Source organism: Gorilla gorilla, chromosome 6 (assembly GCF_029281585.2).
Source record: "Gorilla gorilla gorilla isolate KB3781 chromosome 6, NHGRI_mGorGor1-v2.1_pri, whole genome shotgun sequence".
Classification (NCBI taxonomy): domain Eukaryota; kingdom Metazoa; phylum Chordata; class Mammalia; order Primates; family Hominidae; genus Gorilla; species Gorilla gorilla.
The window spans coordinates 86,044,143-86,067,479 of NC_073230.2; the positions used below are offsets into that span (position 1 = coordinate 86,044,143).

The following is a 23,337-nucleotide window of genomic DNA, read 5'->3' on the forward strand; positions in this document are numbered from 1 at the left end:
CATCGACAGATGAATGAGGAAATGAAATGTACAAACATCCAACAGGATGTCACAAAAGAATGGGGCTGGGCGCGGTGGCTCACGCCTGTAATCCCAGCACTTTGGGAGGCTGAGGCGGGCGGATCACTTGTCAGGAGTTCGAGACCAGCCTGGTCAACATGGTGAAACCCCGTCTTCACTAACAGTACAAGAATTAGCTGGGCATGGTGGCGGGCACCTGTAGTCCCAGCTACTTGGGAGGCTGAGCCAGAAGAATGGCTTGAACCCGGGAGGCGGAGGTTGCAGTGAGTTCAGGTCATGCCACTGTACTCCAGCCTGGGTGGCAGAGCGAGACTCTGTCTCAAAAAAAAAAAAAAAACTACAATGAAGGGTGAGGGGGCACCCGGGGATGTTTGGACACAGGTGGGGAAGGAGTTGGAGGGAGCGGCGTGCCCGGGGAGGGGGAAGGTGGGAATGCGTGTGAGGAGACAGGACATGGATGGTGACAATGGGAGGTGGGGGCGCCTGCAGCTTGGGAGAATGGGGTGCCTTCACCACCACCAAGCCAGCTGCAGAGAGGGGCAGAGAGCCCAGGAGCGCATATCACAGGGAGTTGGGATGCCCGGGTGCACCTCTGCCCATCGGACACATGTCCTGCAGCGAGTGTGGCTGCCCACAGCCCCAAGGTCTGGGGAACTCGCCCACTACCAACCCTGGAGGTTTGTGGGGTGTGGCTGCAAGGAGGGGGATGGCCCCCAGCAGTAGGGCTGTCTCCTCAGCGCAGCCCAGCACCCCCCATGAGCTCAGGGCCAGTCTACCTGCTTCCTCCGTCCAGACTGGGAGAGCTTCCAGGGGTCACGGTCCATGAGCCGCACCAACTCGGCTTCTTCCTCCCGGGTCACAAAGTCCTCGATCAGCATCACTCCTGGGAAGGGGAAGGCCCAGCCCTCAAAGTCAGACTCCTCTGCGCCCACGGCCCAGCTGGTGTCGGAGCAGTAAATGAAACGGGATGTTTTCTGCAAAAGAAACACAGGTCCACAGGCTGGGCAACACAGCGAGACCCGGTCCCTACGAAAAGTTAAAACAGGCCAGGTGTGGTGGCTCACGCCTGTAATTCCAGCACTTTGGGAGGCCGAGGTGGGTGGATCACCTGAGGTCAGGAGTTCAAGACCAGCCTGGCCAACATGGTGAAACCCCATCTCTACTAAAAATACAAAAATTAGCCAGGCATGGTGGCAGGTGCCTGTAATCCCAGCTACTCAGGAGGCTGAAGCTGGAGAATTGCTTAAACCCAGAAGGCAGAGGTTGCAGTGAGCCAAGATGGCACCACTGCACTCCAGCCTGGGTGACAGAGTGAGACTCAAAAAAAAAAAAAAAAGTTTAAATAAAAATTAGCCGGGTGTGGCAGAGCGCACTTGTCATTTCAGCTACTCAGGAGGCTGAGGCGGGAGGATCATTTGAGCCCAGGAGGTTGAGGCTACAGTGAGCCATGGTCGCGCTACTGCACTCCAGCCTGGACAACAAAGCAAGACCCTGTCTCAAAAAAAAAAAAAAAAAGGAAAGACACATCCTGGAGCCATGGCAGCCCCTGGCACTTGTGTGCCCTCAGGAGACCCTCTGATGGCTCATTCCTCCCCTCAGGACACCGTGGAAGGCAGCTGGAGTCTAGGGGGAGGTGCAGGCAGAGCCTCTGCCCCAGGCTGACCGGGGAAGGCCCGCAGCCCTCTTGAGCTAACACGAATTTGATTGGTTTCCTTTCTCACTTTCCTCCCCTGTAAAAGAGAAGGATTTGTACAACACGTTTTTCCTTCTCTATTTTACAAAGGAGGCTCAGCAAAGTTAAGGAACCAGCCCGAGGCTGGACAGCACCTCCTGCACTCCCATCTCCTCAGCTGCTTCCAGGAGGCCCCAAACTGCCTGACTACCTTGAATCTGTGCACCCTAATCTCTTTAGGTCTTTGCTGATGCCACCCCGGTGTCCCAGGGGTTGGCCCGTGCCTATCACCAGCGTGAGGGTCACCTAGGAGGGCAGCCACCTTCCCTACAGAGCTGAGCGTTCAGCTGAGCTCCTCAGTGTCCCAACCTCCCTTCTCCTCACTCTCGTCCTCAGGGCACCTTTCCAGACCCAGCATCACCCCTCAATCCTCATACCCTGGGCTGTCACTCAACTCCCACCCCATGTCCCTCTCTGCTCTGCCACCAACCCCGAGGCCTGGCGGTACTCTAAGGGTTCCCCCATGCTAAAGAAAGTCTAGAAACCAGGCCAGGCACAGTGGCTCACGCCTGTAATCCCAACACTTTGGGAGGCCAAGGTGGACTGATCACCTGGGGTCAGGAGTTCAAGACCAGCCTAGCCAACATGGCGAAACCCCGTCTCTATTAAAAATACAAAAACTAGCCGGGCGTCGTGGTGCATGCCTGTAATCCCAGCTACTCAGGTGGCTGAGGCAGGAGAATCCCTTGAACCCGGGAGGTGGAGATTGCAGTGAGCCAAGATCGTGCTAGGGGACACCAGCCTGGGTGACACAGTGAGACCCCATCTTGAAAATAATAATAATACTTTTTGTTTGTTTGTTTGTTTGAGATGGAGTCTCGCTCTGTCACCAGAACTGGAGTGCAGTGGCACGATCTCGGCTCACTGCAACCTCTACCTCCTGGGTTCAAGCGATTCTCCTGCCTCAACCTCCCGAGTAGCTGGGACTACAGGTGCGCGCCACCACGCCCAGCTAATTTTTTTCTTGTATTTTAGTAGAGACGGGGTTTCACCATGTTGACCAGGATGGTCTTGAACTCCTGACCTTGTGATCCTCCCGCCTTGGCCTCCCAAAGTGCTGGGATTACAGGCGTGAACCACCATGCCCAGCCAATAGTAAATTTTTAAAAAAGAGTTTCGCCAATGAAATAGCCAGTATTTGCATCCGTGGCACTGAACATTTTACATGGATTATCTAGTTTCATCCCCAGGACAGCCCCAAGAGGAAGGTACCATAACTATCATGGGCAGGAGGTGTAGACATGTGGAGGTTCTGGCCGGAGTCACCCAGTGAGGACTTCGGAGGCCACCAGAACTCAGCCCTGGGCTCTGTGGCCTGTCTCCTCTTCCTCTCCCATCTCCAGGCTCCTCACACCCTGGGCTGCCACTCACTGTGGGCCGCTGTCTTTCTCTGTTCTTCCCTCCAGGGACCTCAGCCCCTTCCAATGCTTTACTTCCAGCCACCGACTCCAGCTCAGACCCTTCCTGAGATTGGCACTATCTCCTCCTGCTCCTGGGGCCCTCCCACGGGAAACATTAAAACTGGGAGTCCCCCGTGTGTCGGCTGAGCAGGCTGGACTTGTCCGAAAGGCCATGGAGCGCTCTTGAAGGGTTTTAAAGGAGTGACGAGGTCAAATGTGAATTTTAGAAAGATCTGGAGGGGGGAGGGGCAGATATGAAGGGTGGAGGCTGGAAAGCCAGTGAGGAACTGCCCCAGTGCCCTGAGATCCTGGATACCTCACTCTCCTTGTTCCATAGCCATCGGGTTGGGAAGATGTCACCTCCACATGGCCGCTGGAACGGGTCAGACTTTCCGCAATTTTTTTCTTTTCTTCTTTTTTTGTTTGAGGCAGGGTCTCGCTCTGTCACTCAGGCTGGAGTGTAGTGGCGCTCACAGCTCACTGCAGCCTTGACCTCCTGGGCTCAGGCAATCCTCCCACCTCAGCCTCCCAAGTAACTGGGACTAGAAGCACACACCACCACACCTAGCTAATTTTTAAATTTTTTGTAGAGACAGGGTCTTGCTATGTTGTCCAAGCTGGTCTCAAACTCCTAGACTCAGGTGAGCCTCCTGCCTCAGCCTCCCAAAGGGCTGGGATTATAGGCATGAGCCACTGCACCTGGCCCCTTCCACAAATTAAAACTGTTAAGTTCGTTCATATTGTTGTACAGCCGTCACCACCATTCAGAACTTTTTCATCTTGCAAAACTGAAACTCTTTCCCTATTAAACAACAGGTCCCCATCTCCCCTTCCTGAGCCCTCGGCAACAACCCTTCTACTTTCTGTCCCTGTGACTACCCTACATAGCTCACACAACAGGAATCATGCAGTATTTGTCTTCTGTGACTGCTTCCTTAACTTAGCATCGTGTCCCCAAGGTTCATCCATGCTGTAACATATGTCAAAATGTCCTTTTTTTTTTTTTTTTGAGACAGGGTCTCACTATGTTGCCCAAGCTGGAGTGCAGTGGTGTGATCACAGCTCACTGCAGCCTTGACCTCCCAGGCTCAAGCAACCCTCCCACCTCAGCCTCCTGGGTAGCTGGGACTACAGGTACGTGTCACCATGTATGGTTAATTTTTTTGTAGAGGTGGGATTTCACCATGTTGCCAATGCTGGTCTCAAACTCCTGGGCTCTGGCGATCTGCCTGCCTCGGTCTCCCAAAGTGCTGGAATTACAGGTGTGAGCCACCGTGCCCGGCCTGTCCTTCCTTTTTAAGGCTGAATAGTATTCTACTATGTGTATGCACCACATTTTGTGGATCAAGTCATCTCTTTTTTTTTTTTTTTGAGAAGGAGTCTTGCTCTGTCACCTGAGCTGGAGTGCAGTGGTGCGATCTTGGCTCACTGCAACCTCTGCCTCCTGGGTTCAAGCGATTCTCCCGCCTCAGCCTCCTGAGTAGCTGGGATTACAGATGTGCCTCACCAAGCCCGGCAAGTTTTTGTAATTTTAGTAGAGGCAGGGTTTCGCCATGTTAGCCAGGCAGGTCTCAAACTCCTGACCTCAGGTGATCTGCCTACCTCAGCCTCCCAAAGTGCTGGGATTACAGGCGTGAGCCACCGAACCCGGCCCAAGTGTCTTGATAGATGCTTGGTTTGCTTCCATCTTTGGGCTGTCGTGAATAATGTTGTGAATATGAACATGGGTGTGCAAATATCTCTTCCAGACCCTGCTTTTAGTTCCTTTGGATATATACCCAGAAGCAGGATTGCGGATCATGGGTAATTCTATGTTTAATTCATGAGGCATGCCATGCTGTTTCCATAGGACCTTGGGCACTTTTACCATGGACGTTGGGGCAGTCTTCACTGGCTTACCAGCCTCCACACCTTCATATCTGCCCCTTCCCTTCCCAGGATCTTTCTAAAATTCACATTTGACTTCATCACTCCTTTAAAACCCTTCAAGAGCTCTCCATGGCCTTTGGGACAAGTCCAGCCTGCTCAGCTGATGCACCGGGGAGCATCTGTGATCAGACCCCCACCCCCCCCACCCCACAACCTCTCCAGCCTCATCTCTCTCACCTGAGGCATCACCAATCTACCTTCCTACCCCACGCAGTTTTCTGGGTTGGAATGCCCTTGCAACCAACCACAGTCCTTCCATGCCAGCCCAAAGGCGCTGAGTTCTTTTTCTTTTTTTATTTATTTTCTTTTTGTGAGACAGAGTCTCGCTCTGTCGCCCAGGCTGAAGTGAGGTGGCTCGATCATAGCTCACTGCAGCCTCCAGCTCCTGGGTTGGAGCGATCCTTGAGTTCCTTTTCGTTAGTTAACTGGAATTCACTGTCTCCTTGCCCATTGCAGTCCACGGCCTTCAGGCACCGTTGGACTGGTATTCAGCACCCTCGATCGACCCTTTCCGTGTCATCTCCCTGCAGGCCCGTGAAGCTCCCAGCGCCAGACCCGAGAGGCTACGTCGAGGTTTGCAGGCAGATCCCCCCAGAGTCCCCGAGGTGACCTGTAATCGAACCCACCCACGTTCCAGCTCCTTCCCCACTCCCAAGCCCGCTCCTTAAAGCCCTCATCTCCTCACCCTGCATCACCCCTACCGCAAGGGTCCCTCACAGGCTTCGATCCCGGCCCCTATCATGGCCAAGCTGGACCTCAGTTTCCCCAGATGCAGAGCGACGTTTGTGGGCGCGGCCCCTCTCCCACCCCTTACCGCTGGGGGCAGCTCCCAGGGCGGGTCACCGCCGCGCTGCCGCTCGCAGATCAGACAGGTCCGGATGCCCTTGCAACCGCATTTCCGAAGGACTTCGGGGGTCTCGGCGGCAGCCGCCGCCATCGCGCCGTCCGCGTGGCCAGTGCGCAGGCGCGGCCGTGGGGGCCGCTGGGAGTTGTAGTCCGCGCGGGGCGGGGGCACGAGGCCTGGGTTCCGCTTCCTTCCGGTCGTTAACGCCCACGGGCTCGCGCGGCGCCGCCTCCTGGGCTCAGTTACCGCGGACGCCAGTACCGGGCTCCAGGAGACGCAGGGCGACGGCACACGCCGGGGTGGCCGACTGGGTCAGCGCGGGCTGCGCCTCCTCGCCATGGGCCCCCTCTCGGCGCGGCTGCTAATGCAGCGCGGGCGCCCCAAGAGCGACCGGCTGGGGAAGATCCGGAGTCTGGAGTAAGAGCCGGGGAGGGGGTGAGGCTGTGTCCTCGGGGCCGGGCGGTCGGGGAGAAGAGCGGGGACCCTCCCCAACGGCCCGCTTGTCCCCATTATCGCCCTCTGGGTTCGGCAGAGTGGTCCAAATGTCTTCTTGTTGGGAGATCGTGGCCCCACCCGCTCGCCGGGAGCCCCGAGGGGCCTCATCCCCTGAAGGGAGCCCGGACAGTTAGGGGCACAGCCTGCCGCTATCGTTAGAGGGCCTGGGAAGCACAGAGGAGCCCCCGAAGGATCAGGAAGAGCATCCTAGAGGGGGCTAGGATGCCCCCCAGTCCTAAAGTAGTTGCAGTTTTTTTTTTTTTTTGTTAAGTGGTGGGGAGTCGGGAGTAGTGGCGCGCGCTTCTAGTCCCAGCTACTCGAGAGGCTGAGGCGGGAGGATCCCTCAGCCCAGGAGTTGGAGGCAGCAGTGAGCTATGATCGCGCCTAGGCGACTGAGTGACACCCCGTCTCTAAAAATAAAGTAACGGGGGGATGGGCGGGGCGGCTACACTTGTACGAGAAATGTCAGGTGAAAAAGCCTTCTGAGGTACCCGGGGCAGATTGGTGTAGGGTGCAAAGCCTGCCCGCCCCCTAAGCCTTCTGCCCCCAACTCCAGCCTGTCAGGATTGGAGCTGCTTTCCGAGCACCTGGACCCCAAGCTCCTGTGCCGCCTGACGCAGCTGCAGGAGCTTGACCTGTCTAACAACCACCTGGAGACGCTGCCGGACAACCTGGGCCTGTCCCACCTGCGTGTCCTCCGCTGCGCCAACAACCAGCTGGGGGATGTTACTGCCTTGTGCCAGTTCCCCAAACTCGAGGAACTCAGCCTGGAGGGCAACCCCTTCCTGACGGTAAGTGGGAGCCTCCCACCAGCTTCATACCTGGGGCCAGGACTCTGTTGGGCTCAGGCTCAGCATCTCCTGAGCCACTGCCCTTCACCCCCTCTTCCCCAGGTCAATGACAACCTGAAAGTCTCCTTTCTCCTGCCCACGCTCCGTAAGGTCAATGGCAAGGATGCGTCCTCAACTTACTCTCAGGTGGAGAACCTGAATCGGGAGCTGACCAGCAGGGTAAGGGGATGAGAGGATTATTGTGTGCTTAGGAGCTGTGGGGGCATTGGGAGAATGATAGAATTGGACATCAGGAGGATGTTGAGGAGGGTGACTGATAGAGGCTCTTTGCCCCAACAGCCCCTAGCCTGATGTGCTACTTTATTTATTTATTTATTTTTTGAGATGGAGTCTCACTCCGTCGCCCAGGCTGGAGTGCAGTGATGTGATCTTGGCTCATTGCAACCTCTGCCTCCCAGGTTCAAGTGATTTTCCTGCCTCAGCCTCCCGAGTAACTAGGATTACAAGCACCTGCCACCATGCCCAGCTAATTTTTTTGTATTTTTAGTAGAGACAGGGTTTCACCATGTTGGTCAGGCTGGCCTCAAACTCCTGGCCTTAGGTGATCTGTCTGCCTTGGCCTCCCAAAGTGCCGGGATTACAGGTATGAGTCACCACACCCAGCGTGACTCTTCTAAGTAGCTTTTTCTGGGGTGTTTCTTTTTTACTTTTTTTTTTTTTTTTTTTTAGAGACAGGGTCTCGCTCTGCTGCCCATGTTGAAGTGCAGTGGTGTGATCATATCTCACTGCAGCCTCCAACTCCTGGGCTCAAGCGATCTTCCCGCCTTAGCCTTCTGAATAGCTGGGGCTTTAGGCGCATGCCACCACGTCTGGATCATTTTAAAATTTTTTGTAGAGATGGGATCTTGCTCTGTTCCCCAGGCTCGAACTCCTGGCCTCAAGCGATGCTTCTTCCTCAGCCTCCCAGTGGCTGGGACTATAGGCACCTGGGTTGTTGCTAGGGGGAGGGTGTGTGTGTGTGTGTGTGTGTGTGTGTGTGTGTGTGTGCCGGGCCTGGATCTGGTCCCTCTTGCACCAGGTCACAGCTCACTGGGAGAAGTTCATGGCCACACTGGGCCCTGAAGAGGAGGCTGAGAAGGCCCAGGCGGACTTTGTGAAGTCGGCTGTCAGGGATGTCCGCTACGGGCCCGAGTCCCTCAGCGAGTTCACCCAGTGGCGGGTATGTCCCTGTCCCAATGTGCAGGGAGTCACTGGCTCTCGTATCCCTAGCTGCCTGGAGGTCCCTGGCCATGAAGGGCTGAGGGGCTGTGGGAGTGGGGTGAGTCAGGGTGGGCAGCCCTGTTGGCTGGAGAGGCCCTTCCCCAACTCTGGAAGCATAAGCTCCCCCTGACTATGCATCGGCAGGGCTGGGGGCACCTGGGACTCTGCCCAGCTTCCTGATGGCCTGGCCCCACCCAGGTGCGGATGATCTCTGAGGAGCTGGTGGCCGCCAGTAGGACCCAGGTGCAAAAGGCTAACAGCCCAGAGAAGCCCCCAGAAGCTGGAGCTGCCCACAAGCCCAGGGTGAGTGCAGCTCCCAGGGCTCTGAGGCCAGCCCAGTCCCTCTTCCCTGGAGAAGCTTCAGGAGACCAAGGCGTCCTGGGCATGTGCCCAGGAAGCACCCCAGGTCCCGGCTCACTCCCTAGGCGACCCCGGGCCAGCCTGGGCCTCCTGCATCCACAGTGAGGTGGGGTCCAGCCTGTGATGGGGAGGAAGGAAGCTCCAGGCAGACAGGCCCATGGTCACAAGGCCCCCTCCACAGGCCAGACTGGCGGCCTTGAAACGGCCAGACGATGTCCCACTCAGCCTCTCTCCCAGCAAGCGGGCGTGTGCCTCCCCGTCGGCCCAGGTGGAGGGCGGCCCTGTGGCAGGCTCCGATGGCAGCCAGGTGAGCTGAGGTGGCAAGGAGCAGGTGGCAGATGAGTCGGGGCTGGGCAGCCCTGACCCTTCTCTCCCCCCACAGCCTGCCGTGAAGCTGGAGCCCCTGCACTTCCTGCAGTGCCACAGCAAGAACAACAGCCCCCAGGACCTCGAGACCCAGCTGTGGGCCTGTGCCTTTGAGCCGGCCTGGGAGGAGGGTACATGGTGGCGGGCAGGCGGGGCAAGGGCTGCTGGAAATAGGGCCGCCTGGATGGGTGGGGGATCAGGAGACAGAGCTTAAAAGGTGCCATCAAGGCTGGGAGGAGGAGGCTGCAGGGAGGGCCTGGATGGGAAATGTCTCTGCTCATCCGACCTCTCAAAACCGGGCACTCAGGGGCCACATCCCAGACCGTGGCCACGTGCGGCGGGGAGGCTGTTTGCGTAATTGATTGCCAGACGGGCATCGTGCTCCACAAGTACAAGGCACCCGGCGAGGTGAGTGCAGGGCCCTGTCCCTGCTGGGCAGGGGTGCCCGACTGACTCCTGAACAGCAGCATGGGGATGGATGCAGGCTCGGCCCCCTGCCCCACGGCCTTTTTCTTTCATGCTGGGGCTCCCTCCCCCAGGCCCGGGCTACCCGCGTGTTCATACCAATAGCTCTGCCCCAGTGACTGTTTACTCTAACCCCCGCCCAGGAGTTCTTTTCTGTGGCCTGGACCGCTCTGATGGTGGTCACACAGGCTGGCCACAAGAAGCGCTGGAGTGTGCTGGCGGCTGCAGGCCTACGGGGCCTGGTCCGGCTGCTGCACGTGCGTGCCGGCTTCTGCTGCGGGGTCATCCGGGCCCACAAGAAGGCCATCGCCACCCTGTGCTTCAGCCCCGCCCACGAGACCCATCTCTTCAGTAAGCCCCTCCCCTTCACCCCTGGGACCCCCAAGCACCCCTGTCCTGCTGCCCCAGTAGCCTCCATGCTCCCCTCCCTGGGATGGCTGGGAGCTAGGGCGCCTGCCGGGCCCCAGTCTGCACCGCTCCGACTCTAGCTTTGGCAGGAAGCCATGTCGCTTCAACCCTGGCTTTATCCACAGCCTACTCTGTGGCCTCGGAGTTTTCCAACAGCGTGGGCCACTCTGTCCCCTGTCAGTGACCTGGGGGGATACCCCTGCCCCCGGGTGTGGCGCCCCTGTCAAGGGGGATGGATGAGCCACAGGAAGTGGCCGCTGGAGCCACCGCATCAGGTTAGATGGAGGAGACAGGGATTGGGGGCCCAGGAGTGTTCCTGTCTCCTAGCCTCGGCCCGCCCTCCCTGCCTCGGAGGGGCTGGCCTTGGGACCGTGGGCTCAGCCTGGGATGCAGCCAGCAGGAGGGAGCAGGGTCACCTCAGGGCCACTTCTCCCCTGCCCCACCCCCTCTTCAGCGGCCTCCTATGACAAGCGGATCATTCTCTGGGACATCGGGGTGCCCAACCAGGACTACGAATTCCAGGCCAGGTGATGCTTCGGGTGAGGCTGGGGAGTGGCCAGCTGCTGGGGCAGGGACACCTCGGTCTGGGTCTGATACTCTGTTCCCCCTTGCCCACTGGCAGCCAGCTGCTCACACTGGACACCACCTCTATCCCCCTGCGCCTCTGCCCTGTCGCCTCCTGCCCGGACGCCCGCCTGCTGGCCGGCTGCGAGGGCGGCTGCTGCTGCTGGGACGTGCGGCTGGACCAGCCCCAAAAGAGGAGGTGAGGCTGGGCAGGGGGCGCCTTGGAAGCCAGGCCTCTGCACAGGGTGGCTGTTGGCCCAGATGGGCTCACAGCAGCCTGGGCACACCCGGGTAACCATAAGGGTTGTTTTTAGAGGCCTCTTCGCAGAGCTGGCTTGTCCCACCTTTCTGCCAGGCTCTGGAGGAAAGGACTCTGACCCTGCCCTCACCGTGGGTTCAGCTGTGGGACTGGGCCATGATGACCTCCCCTTCACCTGGGGCTTCAGCACCATGCTGTGCCCACATGATCCAGCCCACTCCTGCCACTCATCAGCAGTGCGATGGTCCTCTGTGCTGGCGTAATGTCCTCATCTGTAAAGAGGGGCCTATGGCTAGCGGAGGGCAGGTGAGGTGGTGTCTGGGCAGGCAGGCTTTGGAAGTGCCACGTTGAGGCTTTCTGGCTCATCTGTCCCACCTGGAAGGCCTCTGAGACAGGGCTTGGCAAGGGGTCCCTGTCCTCTTGGGGCCCCCAGCCTACTGGGGAAGACAGATGCTCAGCAAAGGTGGCCAATCAAAATCCCACAGTGTGATGCCAGCTACGAAGGAGAGGGAAAAAGAGTAATGGGCAGAGGGACACTAGCGTGGGGGCCTCAGGGGACTCTGCTGAGGTGACCAGCGGCAGATGGATATTCTGGGGCTCACGCTTTCCTCCCTGGGAGCCCGGTGAGGGAGTCAGTGGGCAGAGGGTGGGGAGGTGCTTGCATGGAGGAAATGGTATGTGCAAAGGTCAGTGGCAGGGGAGCCAGCTGGCCTGCTCCGCCATGTGGCCACAGCTGGGTGGACCCAGCCCAGAACGAGGTGGCAAGGGTGCCTGGGCGGGGCACGCCAGGCTTTGTCAGCCACGGTAAGCTTTGCATTTCTATTTATTTACTTTTTATTTGAGATGGAGTCTCCCTCTTGTCACCCAGGCTGGAGTACAGTGGCTCGATCTCGGCTCACTGCAACCTCTGCCGCCAGGGTCCAAGTGATCCTCCTGCCTCAGCCTCCCGAGTAGCTGGGATTACAGGCGCACGCCACCATGCCCGGCTAATTTTCTTTTTTTTTGAGATGGAGTTTCACTCTTGTTGCCCAGGCTGGAGTGCAATGACACGATCTCGGCTCACTGCAATTTCCACCCCCCCACCGGGTTCAAGCAATTCTTCTGCCTCAGCCTCCCAAGTAGCTGGAATTACAGGTGCACGGCAACACGCCTGGCTTATTTTTGTATTTTAATAGAGATGGGGTTTCACCATGTTGGGCAGACTGGTCTCGAACTCCTGACCTCAGGTGATCCACTCACCTCAGCCTCCCAAAGTGCCAGGATTACAGGCGTGAGCCATTGCACCCAGCTGATTTTTGTCTTTTTAATAGAGACGGGGTTTCGCCGTGTTGGCCAGGCTGGTCTCGAGCTCCTGACTTCAGGTGATCCACCCACCTCAGCCTCCCAAAGTGCTGGGATTACAGGTGTGAGCCACTGCCCTGGGCCAAGATTTGGATTTTTAGCTTACCTACAACAAACAGCCCAGGAGGAGCTTCGACACAGCAGCTGCTGTGTTGAAAGGAGCAGCAGCAGGGGCCTTGGCGGCAGAGGTGGTGGCGGCGGTAGTTATGGGCTTCTCTTTCTCACCAGCAGCCCCTGGGCCGCCGCCTCCCTCCCTGCCCGTATGTCTGGTCCCTGTGTCTAAGATGCTTCTTCTCTTACCCTCTGCCCAACTGGCTCAGGCCTGGCCCATGGTTAGCTGCTGGGCCACTCTCCTGGCTCCAGGCTAGCCTCCGAGAGTCAGGTAGCTGCCGGGACACTTCTCCAAGCAGACACTCCCACACACTCTCAGCTCTGAACCATGCAGCAGCCATTCCCCCATTCCCCCGTCTTTTGAGTCAGAGCAGATGCCCCCAACAGCCCCCTGGGCCATGGCCTGGAAACACCTGCTCTACTTGGCTGCCAGGAGGCCCATGTTCATCTCACACTCGGTCCCAGAGGCACTGGCTCACTTCAGAGCCTTTTCCGACCCCCTGGCCTAGCCCCGTCCTGGAAGAGCCACCCCTCGTGCCTCTGGGTCACTACTGTGACTCGGGACACTCAGGTGCTGGCACCCCCTTCCAGGGCAAACTGAACCTTCCTGGGGCCAAGAATGTATCTCTTTGGTGGCATCTTCTGTGCAGCCTTCACACAGGGCAGGGTCCCCAGCAGGTGCCCTGCAGATGCCTGGGTGAGTGGGCAGCTCTCTATCTGCAAGGAATGGCCAACTAGCATCTCGTGCTGCCCCACAGGGTGTGTGAAGTGGAATTCGTCTTCTCTGAGGGCTCCGAGGCATCTGGACGGAGAGTGGATGGGCTGGCATTTGTGAATGAGGACATCGTGGGTGAGTGAGCTCAGCTTGCGGGACAGCCTGGCCTCCGGGCACACAGATGGACCGCTTATCCCTGGGCTAGGCTTCTCAGGATCTCTAGTGGGAGGAGGTGTCTGGGAGGGGCCACCCTGCACAGCTCTCCCTTCTCCCCCACAGCCTCCAAGGGGAGCGGCCTGGGCACCATCTGCCTGTGGAGCTGGAGGCAGACGTGGGGGGGTCGGGGCAGCCAGTCCACGGTGGCAGTGGTGGTCCTGGCGCGGCTGCAGTGGTCGTCCACCGAGTTGGCCTACTTCTCGCTCAGCGCCTGCCCTGGTGAGCTGGCCCCCCTGCCCGCCCCATCCTGCAGGCCTCCGGGAGCTCTGCCCCCACTGAGACTCCACCTCTGTCCTGGCAGATAAGGGGATTGTGCTCTGTGGGGATGAGGAGGGCAACGTGTGGCTCTATGACATCAGCAACATCCTGAAGCAGCCACCCCTGCTGCCGGCAGCCCTGCAGGCCCCCACGCAGGTACCGCCCGGCTCACCCTGCCCAGGCTTGGGCTGGCAAGGCAACAGGGGCCCTGCCTTTGGTCAGCAGGAGCCCAGCCCAGCCCTCCCCTCTCTCCCCACCAGATCCTGAAGTGGCCCCAGCCCTGGGCCCTTGGCCAGGTGGTGACCAAGACCATGGTGAACACGGTGGTGGCCAATGCCTCCTTCACCTACCTCACCGCCCTGACGGACTCCAACATCGTAGCCATCTGGGGGAGGATGTAACCTCACACCATCGCAGAGGAGCAGGGACACAGCTAACTTATTCAGCTTTGGGCCGATGGGGGTGGGGGGGGGGTCTGTCTTTCAGTGAATATTTTTATTAAACTCTACTGTGGACAAGAAGCCTGTGGAAAGGTGTTTCGAGTTATGCAGGAAGAAGTGTTCCTGCTTTGACTGACAGGCAGGCCCAGGAGTTGAGGCTTCTAGAGCAGAGACTCTTGGGAGCTCATGGGTTTGCACACTTCTCTCCGGCTCAGCACAGCCCCCGCAGCAGCCCCTGGACTCCGGATCTTTGGTCCAGAATGAATTCATCCCTGCCAGCCGGATGCCCCTGAAACAGGTCAGCTGCCTGCATCAAGCCTGACAATCCATTTGCTTGTGAAGTCACCGCTGCTCAAGTCCACATCCAGGTCTCTTCCGCCATACTTTATTAGGACATACTTTACTTTATTAGGAATATAAAACCTAATCTATGTACAGGACACGTCGGTGTCAGGGTGAGGGGTGGCCACAAGGCGGGCCATGGCTGGGACTGGCCACTCTCCTCGGCGTGGTAGCTGGAGCGGAGGGTCAGGCACAGGTAGGAACGGGGCTCACAGGCCGAGCAGAGCCCCCTCTGGCCCCTACTCAACTCCTTCCTGCTTGTCTTTTATGGCCACCTGGGAGAGAAGAAGGAGGTGGAGACTAAGCTGGAACAGCTGGGGCAAGGATGCTGGAAACACATGCCCAGCATTCCCCGGCCAGGCCCTTCCTGGAGGGCAGCCATGGGCCACACTCCCCACGACAGTGGAGCAGCCGAAGGGCCCTCCCAGCTGGTCCAATCCAGCCATTCTCTATGGCAGCCCCGGCAGGAGTCAGAGGCCACAGAGGCTTCCTGGTGAGCAGACGACTCAGACATTGAAATCCCCCAAGCTGTGGCTCTTTCCCCTCTAAACTGTTCCAGATTCCCAGGCGCCCTGCCAGGAACAGGTGTGGGCCACCCTGGGGTGAGCTGCCTCCCAGAGGCCTGGAAGGACCAGGCCTTGCCAATCACCGACAAGGGACGTAGAAGAGCACCCCCAAAGGACAGTAGGTCCCCGCCCCGATCTGGCCCACAGCACCCGAGGGACCCTGCAGCACTACAGAAGTCCCACGGGGCAGACAGGAGCCACAGGCCCAGACTCCACAGCCCCTCAGTCCACATGTCCTGGAGCCTGTGGTGGAAGTCCCTGCTGTTCCATCACCGCCGCCTCTCCCCCAGGACCTCCAAAGAAACAGGCCAGGGCTGTCCCAGGCCTGGGCACACGGGCCAATGTCCAGCCCACCCCGTCTGCCCCTCCAGGCCCCGCTCTCACCTGGAAGCACTCCTCCAGCAGGGACAGCTCACTGATGAGGTCGGTGATGGCGTTGGTAAAGGCTTCCTGGGGGCTGTAGTCCGGCGTGGTCTGCACTCGGATGATGATCTTGTGCTCCAAGGGGTGGGGGACTTTGTAGCCAGCAAATAGCACTTGCGGGTCCTTTAGGAGTTGTCTGAGGTCCAGGGACAGACAGTGTGAGGGTCTAGCCTCATGCCCAAGCTGGGTAGCAGCCAGCTCAGAGCAGAAGAACAGACTTTCTAGCCAAAAATCCCCCCCAGCTTTTTTCCCCAAAAGTCTTCAAGGAAAGTAACACTTTTAGGAAGATACCTCATGTGGGGAACACCCTACCCCCACCACACACACACACTCTGCATCCATGAGGTTGAAGGACCTGAGCTGGAAACAGATTCCAGCAACCTCTTCCCACCGGGCACCACAGTGCTGGCAAAGAGATCTCCCAGGCAGCGAATGTCCAGCCAGTGTTCAGTGACTCAGACCCAAAAAGCCCACAAAGAGCCTCCACGCAGCAAATAAAGGCAGCAGGAGAGGAGGGCCAGCTCCCGGCAGTGAGTGGAATGCAAATGGAACTCTGCCCTCCGAGCAGCACAGCCGCCAGCGGCTGGCCACGCACGCTGGGCCTTGTGCCATGGGGCTGCATCGCGTACTGTGCCCTGGGCACGCAGGGGTCTCCTCTAGAGCGGCTCAGAGTGGTGTGAGCACCACAAGGGGGACCCGTGCATAGGTGGCAACACTGGGCTCAAGAGCAGGGGAGCAGCAGGGCCCCAGGAGAGCTTGGGTGCCCCACTGGCTGGGCTCCGGGCAGGAGTCCTCCATCCCCATGCCTGACCACACCAGGAGACTGGGCAGACCCCACTCACAGACGGGGAAAAGCCTGGCTTCGCCCCCTGCCCCTTCCCTGCCCTCTGGCCTCCTCACCGAGGTCTCCTGTGTCCGGCCCTTGTAGCGCACTCGGACGAAGGGGTCAGATGCGCCATTGCGGTCCTTTGGGGCCAGATCCCTGGTGGGGGTGGAGGAAGATTGGATCATCGACTTGTCCCTGAGCCCCCCCTCCCCCACTTGTCACCACCATTATGTAACCACAGCGGGCCAAAAGGCCTGGGCACATTCCGTCCCTGGCAAGCTGACTGTGGACAGTGCGCCTCTGCCTTCTGGGCCCTGCTCCCATAGCCATCTCCCCAGGATCGCCCATGTGGCCAAGAACCCCCCAAAGTAGAGGCCATGGGTCCTTCCCACCAGGCAGCTGCAGGCCAGTGGCTGCACCTTGCTCTGGGGGTGGCAGGGGGGTGGTGTGAGTGCTGCCAGGGAACCGCCGGGGCAATGTTCCCGGCCCTCCATTCCCAGGGCTGCCCTGAGCCTCGGTTTCCTCATCAGGAAAATGGAAAAGTGAATCGCTACTGGGCTCAGGTTTAGGGAGAGAGTGTGCTTCTGGAAGGTCTGCCCCAGTAATGTCGCTCTACTTGGTGGAGGAGTGAGGTGCAGCCCTGATGGGCGGCCCTGCCCTTTCTCCATAGATGGGTCTTTACACAGCCCTAGTCTAGTCACGGTACCCCCAGCTTTTTTTTTTTTTTTTTGAGACGGAGTCTCGCTCTGTTGCCCAGGCTGGAGTGTAATGGTGCAATCTTAGCTCACTGCAACCTCCGCCTCCCGGGTTCAAGTAATTCTCCTGCCTCAGCCTCCTGAGTAGCTGGGATTACAGGTGCCTGCCACCACGCCCAGCTAATTTTCGTATTTTTAGTAGAGACGGGGTTTCACCAGGTTGGCCAGGCTGCCCTCGAACTCCTGACCTCAGGTGATCCACCTGCCTTGGCCTCCCAAAGTGCTGGGATTACAGGTGTGAGCCACCGCGCCTGGCCCTTTTATTCTTTTTTTTTTTTTTTTTTTTTTTTATTGATCATTCTTGGGTGTTTCTCGCAGAGGGGGATTTGGTAGGGTTACAGGACAATAGTGGAGGGAAGGTCAGCAGATAAGCAAGTGAACAAAGTTCTCTGGTTTCCCTAGGCAGAGGACCCTGCGGCCTTCCGCAGTGTTTGTGTCCCTGGGTACTTGAGATTAGGGAGTGGTGATGGCTCTTAACGAGCATGCTGCCTTCAAGCATCTGTTTAACAAAGCACATCTTGCACCGCCCTTAATCCATTCAACCCTGAGTGGATACAGCACATGTTTCAGAGAGCACAGGGTTGGGGGTAGGGTCACAGATCAACAGGATCCCAAGGCAGAAGAATTTTTTCTTAGTACAGAACAAAATGAAAAGTCTCCCATGTCTACCTCTTTCTACACAGACACGGCAACCATCCGATTTCTCAATCTTTTCCCCACCTTTCCCCCCTTTCCATTCCACGAAACCGCCATTGTCATCATGACCCACTCTCAATGAGCTGTTGGGTACACCTCCAAGCCGGGGTGGTGGCCGGGCAGAGGGGCTCCTCACTTCCCAGTAGGGGCGGCCGGGCAGAGGCGCCCCTCACCTCCCGGATGGGGCGGCTGGCCAGGCGGGGGGCCGAACCCCCACCTCCCTCCCGGACAGGGCGGCAGGCTGTGGCCCTTTTATTCTTTTCTTTTTTTTTTTAAACAGGGTCTTGCTCTGTTGCTCAGGCTGGAGTACAGTGATGCAATCATAGCTCACTGCAGCCTCCACCTCCTGGGCTCAAGCAATCCTCCCACGTCAGCCTCCTAAGTAGTTGGCACTATAGGTGTGCCCCACCACACCTGGCTAATTTTTAAATTTTTTTGTAGAGACAGGATCTTGCTGTTGCCCAGGCTGGTCTCGAAATCCGGGCCTCAAGAGATCCTCCCACCTCTGCTTCCCAAAGCACTGGGATTACTGGAGTGAGCCACTGCACCCTGCCAGTATCCCCTACTTAGAACTCTTTGTGGAAGAACACCAAAGCCCACTCATCTTCGATATTTTAAGCCTCTCATACCTGCCTTTCTTCCCCCTCAAGACTGTCTAATAAAACCCCAACATTGAGGCTGGGGGCAGCGGCTCATTCCTATAATCCCAGCACTTTGGGAAGGAGGCTGAGGCAGGAGAATTGCTTGAACCTGGGGAGGCAGAGGTTGCAGTGAGTCAAGAAAACGCCACTGCACTCCAGCCTGGGCGACAGAGCCAGACTGCCTCAAAAAAAAAAAACAAAAACAAAAAAAAACAGCCCGGGTGCAGTGGCTCACGCCTGTAATCCCAGTACTTTGGGAGGCCGAGGCAGGCAGATCACCTGAGGTCAGGAGTTTGAGACCAGCCTAGCCAACATAGTGAAGTCCCGTCTCTACTAAAAATACAAAAAATTAGCTGGGCGTGGTGGTGCACACCTGTAATCCCAGCTACTAGGGAGGCTGAGGCAGGAGAATTGCTTGAACCCAGAAGGTGGAGGTTGCAGCGAGCTGAGATCGGGCCACTGCACTCCAGCCTGGATGATGGAGCGAGATTGTCTCAAAAACAGAAAACAAAAAACCCCAAGGTTTTACTGAAATATTGAGAATCTCCCCAGAAAAAATAAGGAGGAAATGTTCTTTCTTCCTCTGCAGCAAATGGACCTTCTTAGGCTGACTTGGAATTGCAGCAGGAGTCTCATTGCCGAGGACAACGGGGGACAAGTCCCCTCACTCTGAGAGAGGCCTGGACATTCCTCTCCCCTGCTAGGACTCACTAGAAGGCCAACCACTGTGGCCCCAGAGGATGGGAGAGGGGAGATTCCTGGAGAGAGGGGAGGGCCAGGGAGACATGCTTCCATGCCTCCCATCTCCGTGGGTGACGATGGGTGCCTGGGAGAAGTGGCCCCGAGGTCCCAGAGCCCGGCCACGTGTGTGAGCGGGTGCACACGTATGCATGCCTGTCCCCCAGACAGCCTGGTGCCCGGAACGGATAAGGACGGAGGAAGCGGGTGAGTTGGGGTGGGGCGGGGGGGAATGAATGGCAGAGGCCAGAGAATGAGCGAGTGTGGGGGCGTGGCTGAGGCTTGGCCCAAGCCCAGACATTTTCCATCCATTTCTATTTTCCCAGGACAGAAAATAACTCCTAGGAAGCCAGAGTGAGCAACATGGGCATCATCCGACCCACACCCCTCTGCCCAAGGGAAGTCTTCCTCTTAGACAGGCTGACCCCTCAAGGGTGGGGGGAACACTGGCTCCATAGGGCTGCCTGGCTGGGGGCCACCCTCCTGCCTCACAGGCAGGGAGCGACTTGGGGAGGTGGGTTTGGAGCCGGAAGGGAAGACGCTTCTCACGGACAGAGTGTGACTCAGACCCAGGCCCAGACGGGAGTGCAGGCTGCAGCTAAAAATACCCTGGGGGTTGGGGGGTGGCCCTGTCACAGGTGACTCAGGCCCATGGAACCATCCAAACCACTGTCCCTCCTTGGGGGAACCCTAAATTTGCCCATCGGGAGATTTTCAGCAACTCTTTTCACCACCCCCCCCCCCCCCCCAGCCCCACGAGGGACCCACTTACACACACTCCCACCAGGCCAACTTCACACTGGCGTTAAACATAGGGAAGCCGGCCTTAGCACTGGGGGACTGAAGCTGTGTGATCAGAGTTCGGGCTCTCCTCACCCGCACCCCCTACTCCACTCCTCTGTGATGGCTCCAGTTCCTCCATGAGAACATTAGACTGTCCCTTAAGGGACATATCCCCTTGAGTGGAAATCACCCAAGAAGCATCTTCAAGTCCAGAAAACCTCCCCAGACCCTCTCTTTTTCCTTTCTTTTTTTTTTTTTTTGAGATGCAGTCTCGCTTGTCACCCAGGCTGGAGTGCAGTGGCGCCATCTCGGCTCACTGCAACCTCTGCCTCCTGGGTTCGAGACTCCTGCCTCAGCCTCCTGAGTAGCTGAGATTACAGGCGCCTGCCACCATGCCCGGCTAATTGTTGTATTTTAAGTAGAGACAGGGTCTCACCATGGTGGTCAGGCTGGTCTTGAACTCCTGGCCTCAGGTGAACCACCTGCCTCGGCCTCCCAAAGTGCTGGGATTACAGGTGTGAGACACCGTGCCTGGCGAGACCCTCTCTTGAGAGCAGGCTTTGATGGGAGGTGGCCAGCTCTGGGACCAGGAGGTAGAGGTGGGGCGAGGGGGGGCTCAGCTTCCTCATTGGGTTTCTCTAGTTGCAGGGGACCCTCTGCCCGCCCCCAGGCCCCTGAGTCTCACCTGGCCTCCAGCACAGAGCAGCGTAGCCGGCAGGCCCGGGCCCCTGGCCGCGCTTCCAGCCGCAGGTGGATCTCACCCTGCACCTCCTCATCGGGGTTGACCTCTGTCAGGTGGGCTCACCCGCTGAAACCTGTGGGGTCAGCTCAGTCAGGGACCCGGCCCTGAACCCCCATACCCTCCACCCTCAGCCCCACCAGGCACCTTGAGGCACCTCCATAATCTCCTGGGAATCCCCTAGGCACCCGTGAAGCAGGGGCTGGTATCCCCAATGACAGATGGGGAAACTGAGGCTCAGCAGGTGAAGAAACAGCAGTTGGAAGAGCTGGGATTAGAATCTAAGTCAGTGACCTGGGGCCTGTGCCCTCACTATTGTGTCATTTTTGTCGTTGTTGTTTTTAGAGACAGGGTCTCACCCTGTGAGCCAGGTGTGGTGGTGCATGCCTGTAATCCCAGCTCCTCAGGAGGCTGAGGCAGGAGAATTGCTTGAACTCAGATCGCGCCATTGCACTCCAGACTGGGTGACAGAGTAAGACCCCATCTCAAAAAAAAAAAAAAAAAAAAAAAGATGGAGTCTTCCTATGTTGCTCAGGCTGGTCTCAAACTCCTGACCTCAAGCAATCCTCCCACCTCAGCTTCCCAAGGTGCTGGGATTATAAGCGTGGGCCGCTGTACCCAGCCAGATTCCCCATCTTAAAACGGGAAGAGAGTGGCCCTCCCCTAGGGCTGCTGGGAGGAGGGTCTGAGGCCCAGATGGAGAAGCTACAAGATTGCGCCATTGCACTCCAGACTGGGTGACAGAGCAAGACCCCATCTCAAAAAAAAAAAAAAAAAAGATGCAGTCTTGCTATGTTGCTCAGGCTGGTCTCAAACTCCTGACCTCAAGCCATCCTCCCACCTCAGCCTCCTAAGGTGCTGGGATTATAAGTGTGGGCCGCTGTACCCAGCCAGATTCCCCATCTTAAAACAGGAAGAGAGTGGCCCTCCCCTAGGGCTGCTGGGAGGAGGGTCTGAGGCCTGGATGGGGAAGCTACAAGGCACCCAGAGGAATAGCCTCACTGGGGCCACTAGACCCCAGAGATGCTGGCTAAGGCTGCAGGTGGGAAAGGCCTTTGGCCTGGCAGGGGCCAAGAAGCCCCATGAGTCAGCAGAACCTGCCTCCGCCCTGCCCCCATCCCTGGCCCAGCGTCACAGACAGGAGCAGGTGTGTGCGGGGGGAAGCCAGTAAGCGTCACACAAAGGCTCTGATGGCAGAGCCCATAGCATCCAAGAACTGGTTTGAACCCTCAGAGAAGCCCAGAGAAGGCAAAGAGCTGCCCAAGGTCACACACAGTGAGGCTGGCACAGGGCTGAACCCTCAAAATCATGTCTGGGCAGAGCATGGTGGTTCACACCTGTAATCCTAGCACCTTGGGGAGGCCAAGGCGGGAGGATCTGTCAAAGCCAGGAGTTCAAGACCAGCCTGGGCAACAGAGTGAGACCCCCATCTCCATTTTTTTTTTTTTTTTTTTTTTTTGAGACAGAGTCTTGCTCTGTCACCTAGGCTGGAGTGCAATGGCGCAATCTTGGCTCACTGCAACCTCTGCCTCCCAGGTTCAAGAGATTTTCCTGTCTCAGCCTCCCTAGTAGCTGGGATTACAGGTGAGTGCCACCATGCCCAGGTAATTTTTATATTTTTAGTAGAGACAGGGTTTCACCATGTTGACGAGGCTGGTCTTGAACTCCTAATCTCAAGTGAGTTGCCACTGGGATTACAGGTGTGAGGCACCATGCCCGGCCTCCATCTTTGTTTTTCTTTTGGAGATGGAGTCTTGCTCTGTCATCCAGGTTGGAGTGCAATGGCGTGATCTTGACTCACTGCAACCTCCGCCTCCTGGATTCAAGCGATTCTCCTGCCTCAGCCTCCTGAGTAGCTGGGATTACAGGTGCCCACCACCACGTCCAGCTAATTTTTTGTATTTTTAGTAGAGACAGAGTTTTGCCATGTTGGCCAGGCTGGTCTTGAACTCCTGACCTCAGGTGATCCACCTGCCTCGGCCTCCCAAAGTGCTGGGATTATAGGTGTGAGCCACTGCACCCGGCCTCTATTTTATTTTTTATTTTTATTTTTTATTCATTTATTTATTTATTTTTGAGGTGGAGTCTTGCTCCGTTGCTGAGGCTGGAGTGCAGTGGCGCGATCTCGGCTTACTGCAAGCTCTGCCTCCCGGATTCAAGCCATTCTCCTGCTTCAGCCTGCTAAGTAGCTAGGACTACAGGTGCCTGCCACCATGCCCAGCTAATTTTTTTGTATTTTTAGTAGAGACGGGGTTTCACCGTGTTAGCCAGGATGGTCTCGATCTCCTGACCTCGTGATCCACCCGTCTCGGCCTCCCAAAGTGCTGGGATTACAGGTGTGAGCCACTGTGCCCGGCCTTTTTTTTTTTTAAAAAAAAAACTATATAAAAATTGTAAAAACAATAACACAAAACAATGTCTGCATCCCAGAAATAATTGAAAGGGATCTCCAGCCTGGACTGGCTCTAGGCCAACCCTTCAGACTTAGGACACAGTAGTACTAGGGCCCAAATGGAGGCGACGCCATGGGTTACAGAAGGAGCTGGCCTGATTTGGAGAAGGGGTCCCTATGCTTCAGCAATAGAGTGTAAGGCGGCCCCTTCTTCTGCCAGCAGAGGCCTCAGATTCCACCCATAGCAGCCCCTCTTCACCCTAGGGAAGAGGCAGTAACAACCAGGCTTGGGAACATGCTGCAGAACAGAGGCCAGGAGTACAGAACGTGGCCCCGGCTTCTGGGGAGAGTAGAAATGGCTTTCCCTGAGCAGGAGACCAGACGGAGCCTAAAGGGGAGGTCTCCGAGTGGGAGGGAGGCCAGGGACTGGGCAGACCAGTGCGGGAGGGAAGGGAGAACTT

At 57.5% G+C, this 23,337-nt stretch overlaps 3 protein-coding genes across 5 annotated transcripts in view; 1 reads left to right on the forward strand and 2 right to left on the reverse strand.

Moving 5' to 3' along the window:
• ALKBH4 (alkB homolog 4, lysine demethylase) overlaps nucleotides 1-6,083 on the reverse strand; it is an 8,071-nt gene extending 1,988 nt beyond the window's left edge. The window contains exons 1-2 of the mRNA XM_004045959.5: nucleotides 5,897-6,083; nucleotides 798-995 (exon numbers count right to left, since the gene is read on the reverse strand). Coding sequence (XP_004046007.1) covers nucleotides 798-995; nucleotides 5,897-6,019 — 321 coding nt within the window. The 5' untranslated portion in view covers nucleotides 6,020-6,083. The remainder of the gene's footprint in view (nucleotides 1-797; nucleotides 996-5,896) is intronic.
• Nucleotides 6,024-14,056, forward strand: LRWD1 (leucine rich repeats and WD repeat domain containing 1). Of its 2 annotated transcripts, XM_055392912.2 has the most exons (16): nucleotides 6,207-6,343; nucleotides 6,978-7,212; nucleotides 7,315-7,431; nucleotides 8,291-8,431; nucleotides 8,671-8,775; nucleotides 9,014-9,139; nucleotides 9,215-9,329; nucleotides 9,506-9,606; nucleotides 9,807-10,014; nucleotides 10,526-10,598; nucleotides 10,694-10,834; nucleotides 12,205-12,255; nucleotides 13,105-13,196; nucleotides 13,341-13,496; nucleotides 13,579-13,691; nucleotides 13,796-14,056. In XM_055392912.2, the coding sequence occupies exons 1-16, from the start codon at nucleotides 6,264-6,266 to the stop codon at nucleotides 13,934-13,936; spliced, it is 1,995 nt and encodes a 664-aa protein (XP_055248887.1). In that variant the 5' UTR covers nucleotides 6,207-6,263; the 3' UTR covers nucleotides 13,937-14,056. The 2 variants fall into 2 exon arrangements, with proteins under 2 accessions (XP_004046011.3, XP_055248887.1); XM_004045963.5 differs by lacking the exon at nucleotides 12,205-12,255 and having other exon boundaries at nucleotides 6,024-6,343.
• A 70-nt stretch (nucleotides 14,057-14,126) lies between these two features.
• Nucleotides 14,127-16,111, reverse strand: LOC101130526 (DNA-directed RNA polymerase II subunit RPB11-a). Of its 2 annotated transcripts, none has more exons than XM_055392943.2 (3): nucleotides 15,636-16,111; nucleotides 15,268-15,442; nucleotides 14,127-14,592 (listed from the first exon to the last, which is right to left on the reverse strand). In XM_055392943.2, exons 1-3 carry the CDS (start codon nucleotides 15,926-15,928, stop codon nucleotides 14,557-14,559), a joined length of 504 nt encoding a protein of 167 aa, XP_055248918.1. In that variant the 5' UTR covers nucleotides 15,929-16,111; the 3' UTR covers nucleotides 14,127-14,556. The 2 variants fall into 2 exon arrangements, with proteins under 2 accessions (XP_055248918.1, XP_055248919.1); XM_055392944.2 differs by lacking the exon at nucleotides 15,636-16,111 and adding an exon at nucleotides 15,598-15,619.
• Nucleotides 16,112-23,337: the final 7,226 nt, after the last annotated feature.

Coding starts and splice junctions, on each gene's coding strand:
- LRWD1 (XM_055392912.2), top strand. CDS start 6,264: ATGGGCCCCCTCTCGGCGCGGCTGCTAATGCAGCGCGGGCGCCCCAAG. Junction 8,432..8,670: donor GCGAGTTCACCCAGTGGCGG/GTATGTCCCTGT, acceptor GGCCCCACCCAG/GTGCGGATGATCTCTGAGGA. Junction 9,607..9,806: donor AGTACAAGGCACCCGGCGAG/GTGAGTGCAGGG, acceptor ACCCCCGCCCAG/GAGTTCTTTTCTGTGGCCTG.
- LOC101130526 (XM_055392943.2), bottom strand. CDS start 15,928: ATGCAGCCCCATGGCACAAGGCCCAGCGTGCGTGGCCAGCCGCTGGCG. Junction 15,443..15,635: donor CAACCTCATGGATGCAGAGT/GTGTGTGTGTGG, acceptor CCTGGACCTCAG/ACAACTCCTAAAGGACCCGC. Junction 14,593..15,267: donor TGCTGGAGGAGTGCTTCCAG/GTGAGAGCGGGG, acceptor CTTCTCTCCCAG/GTGGCCATAAAAGACAAGCA.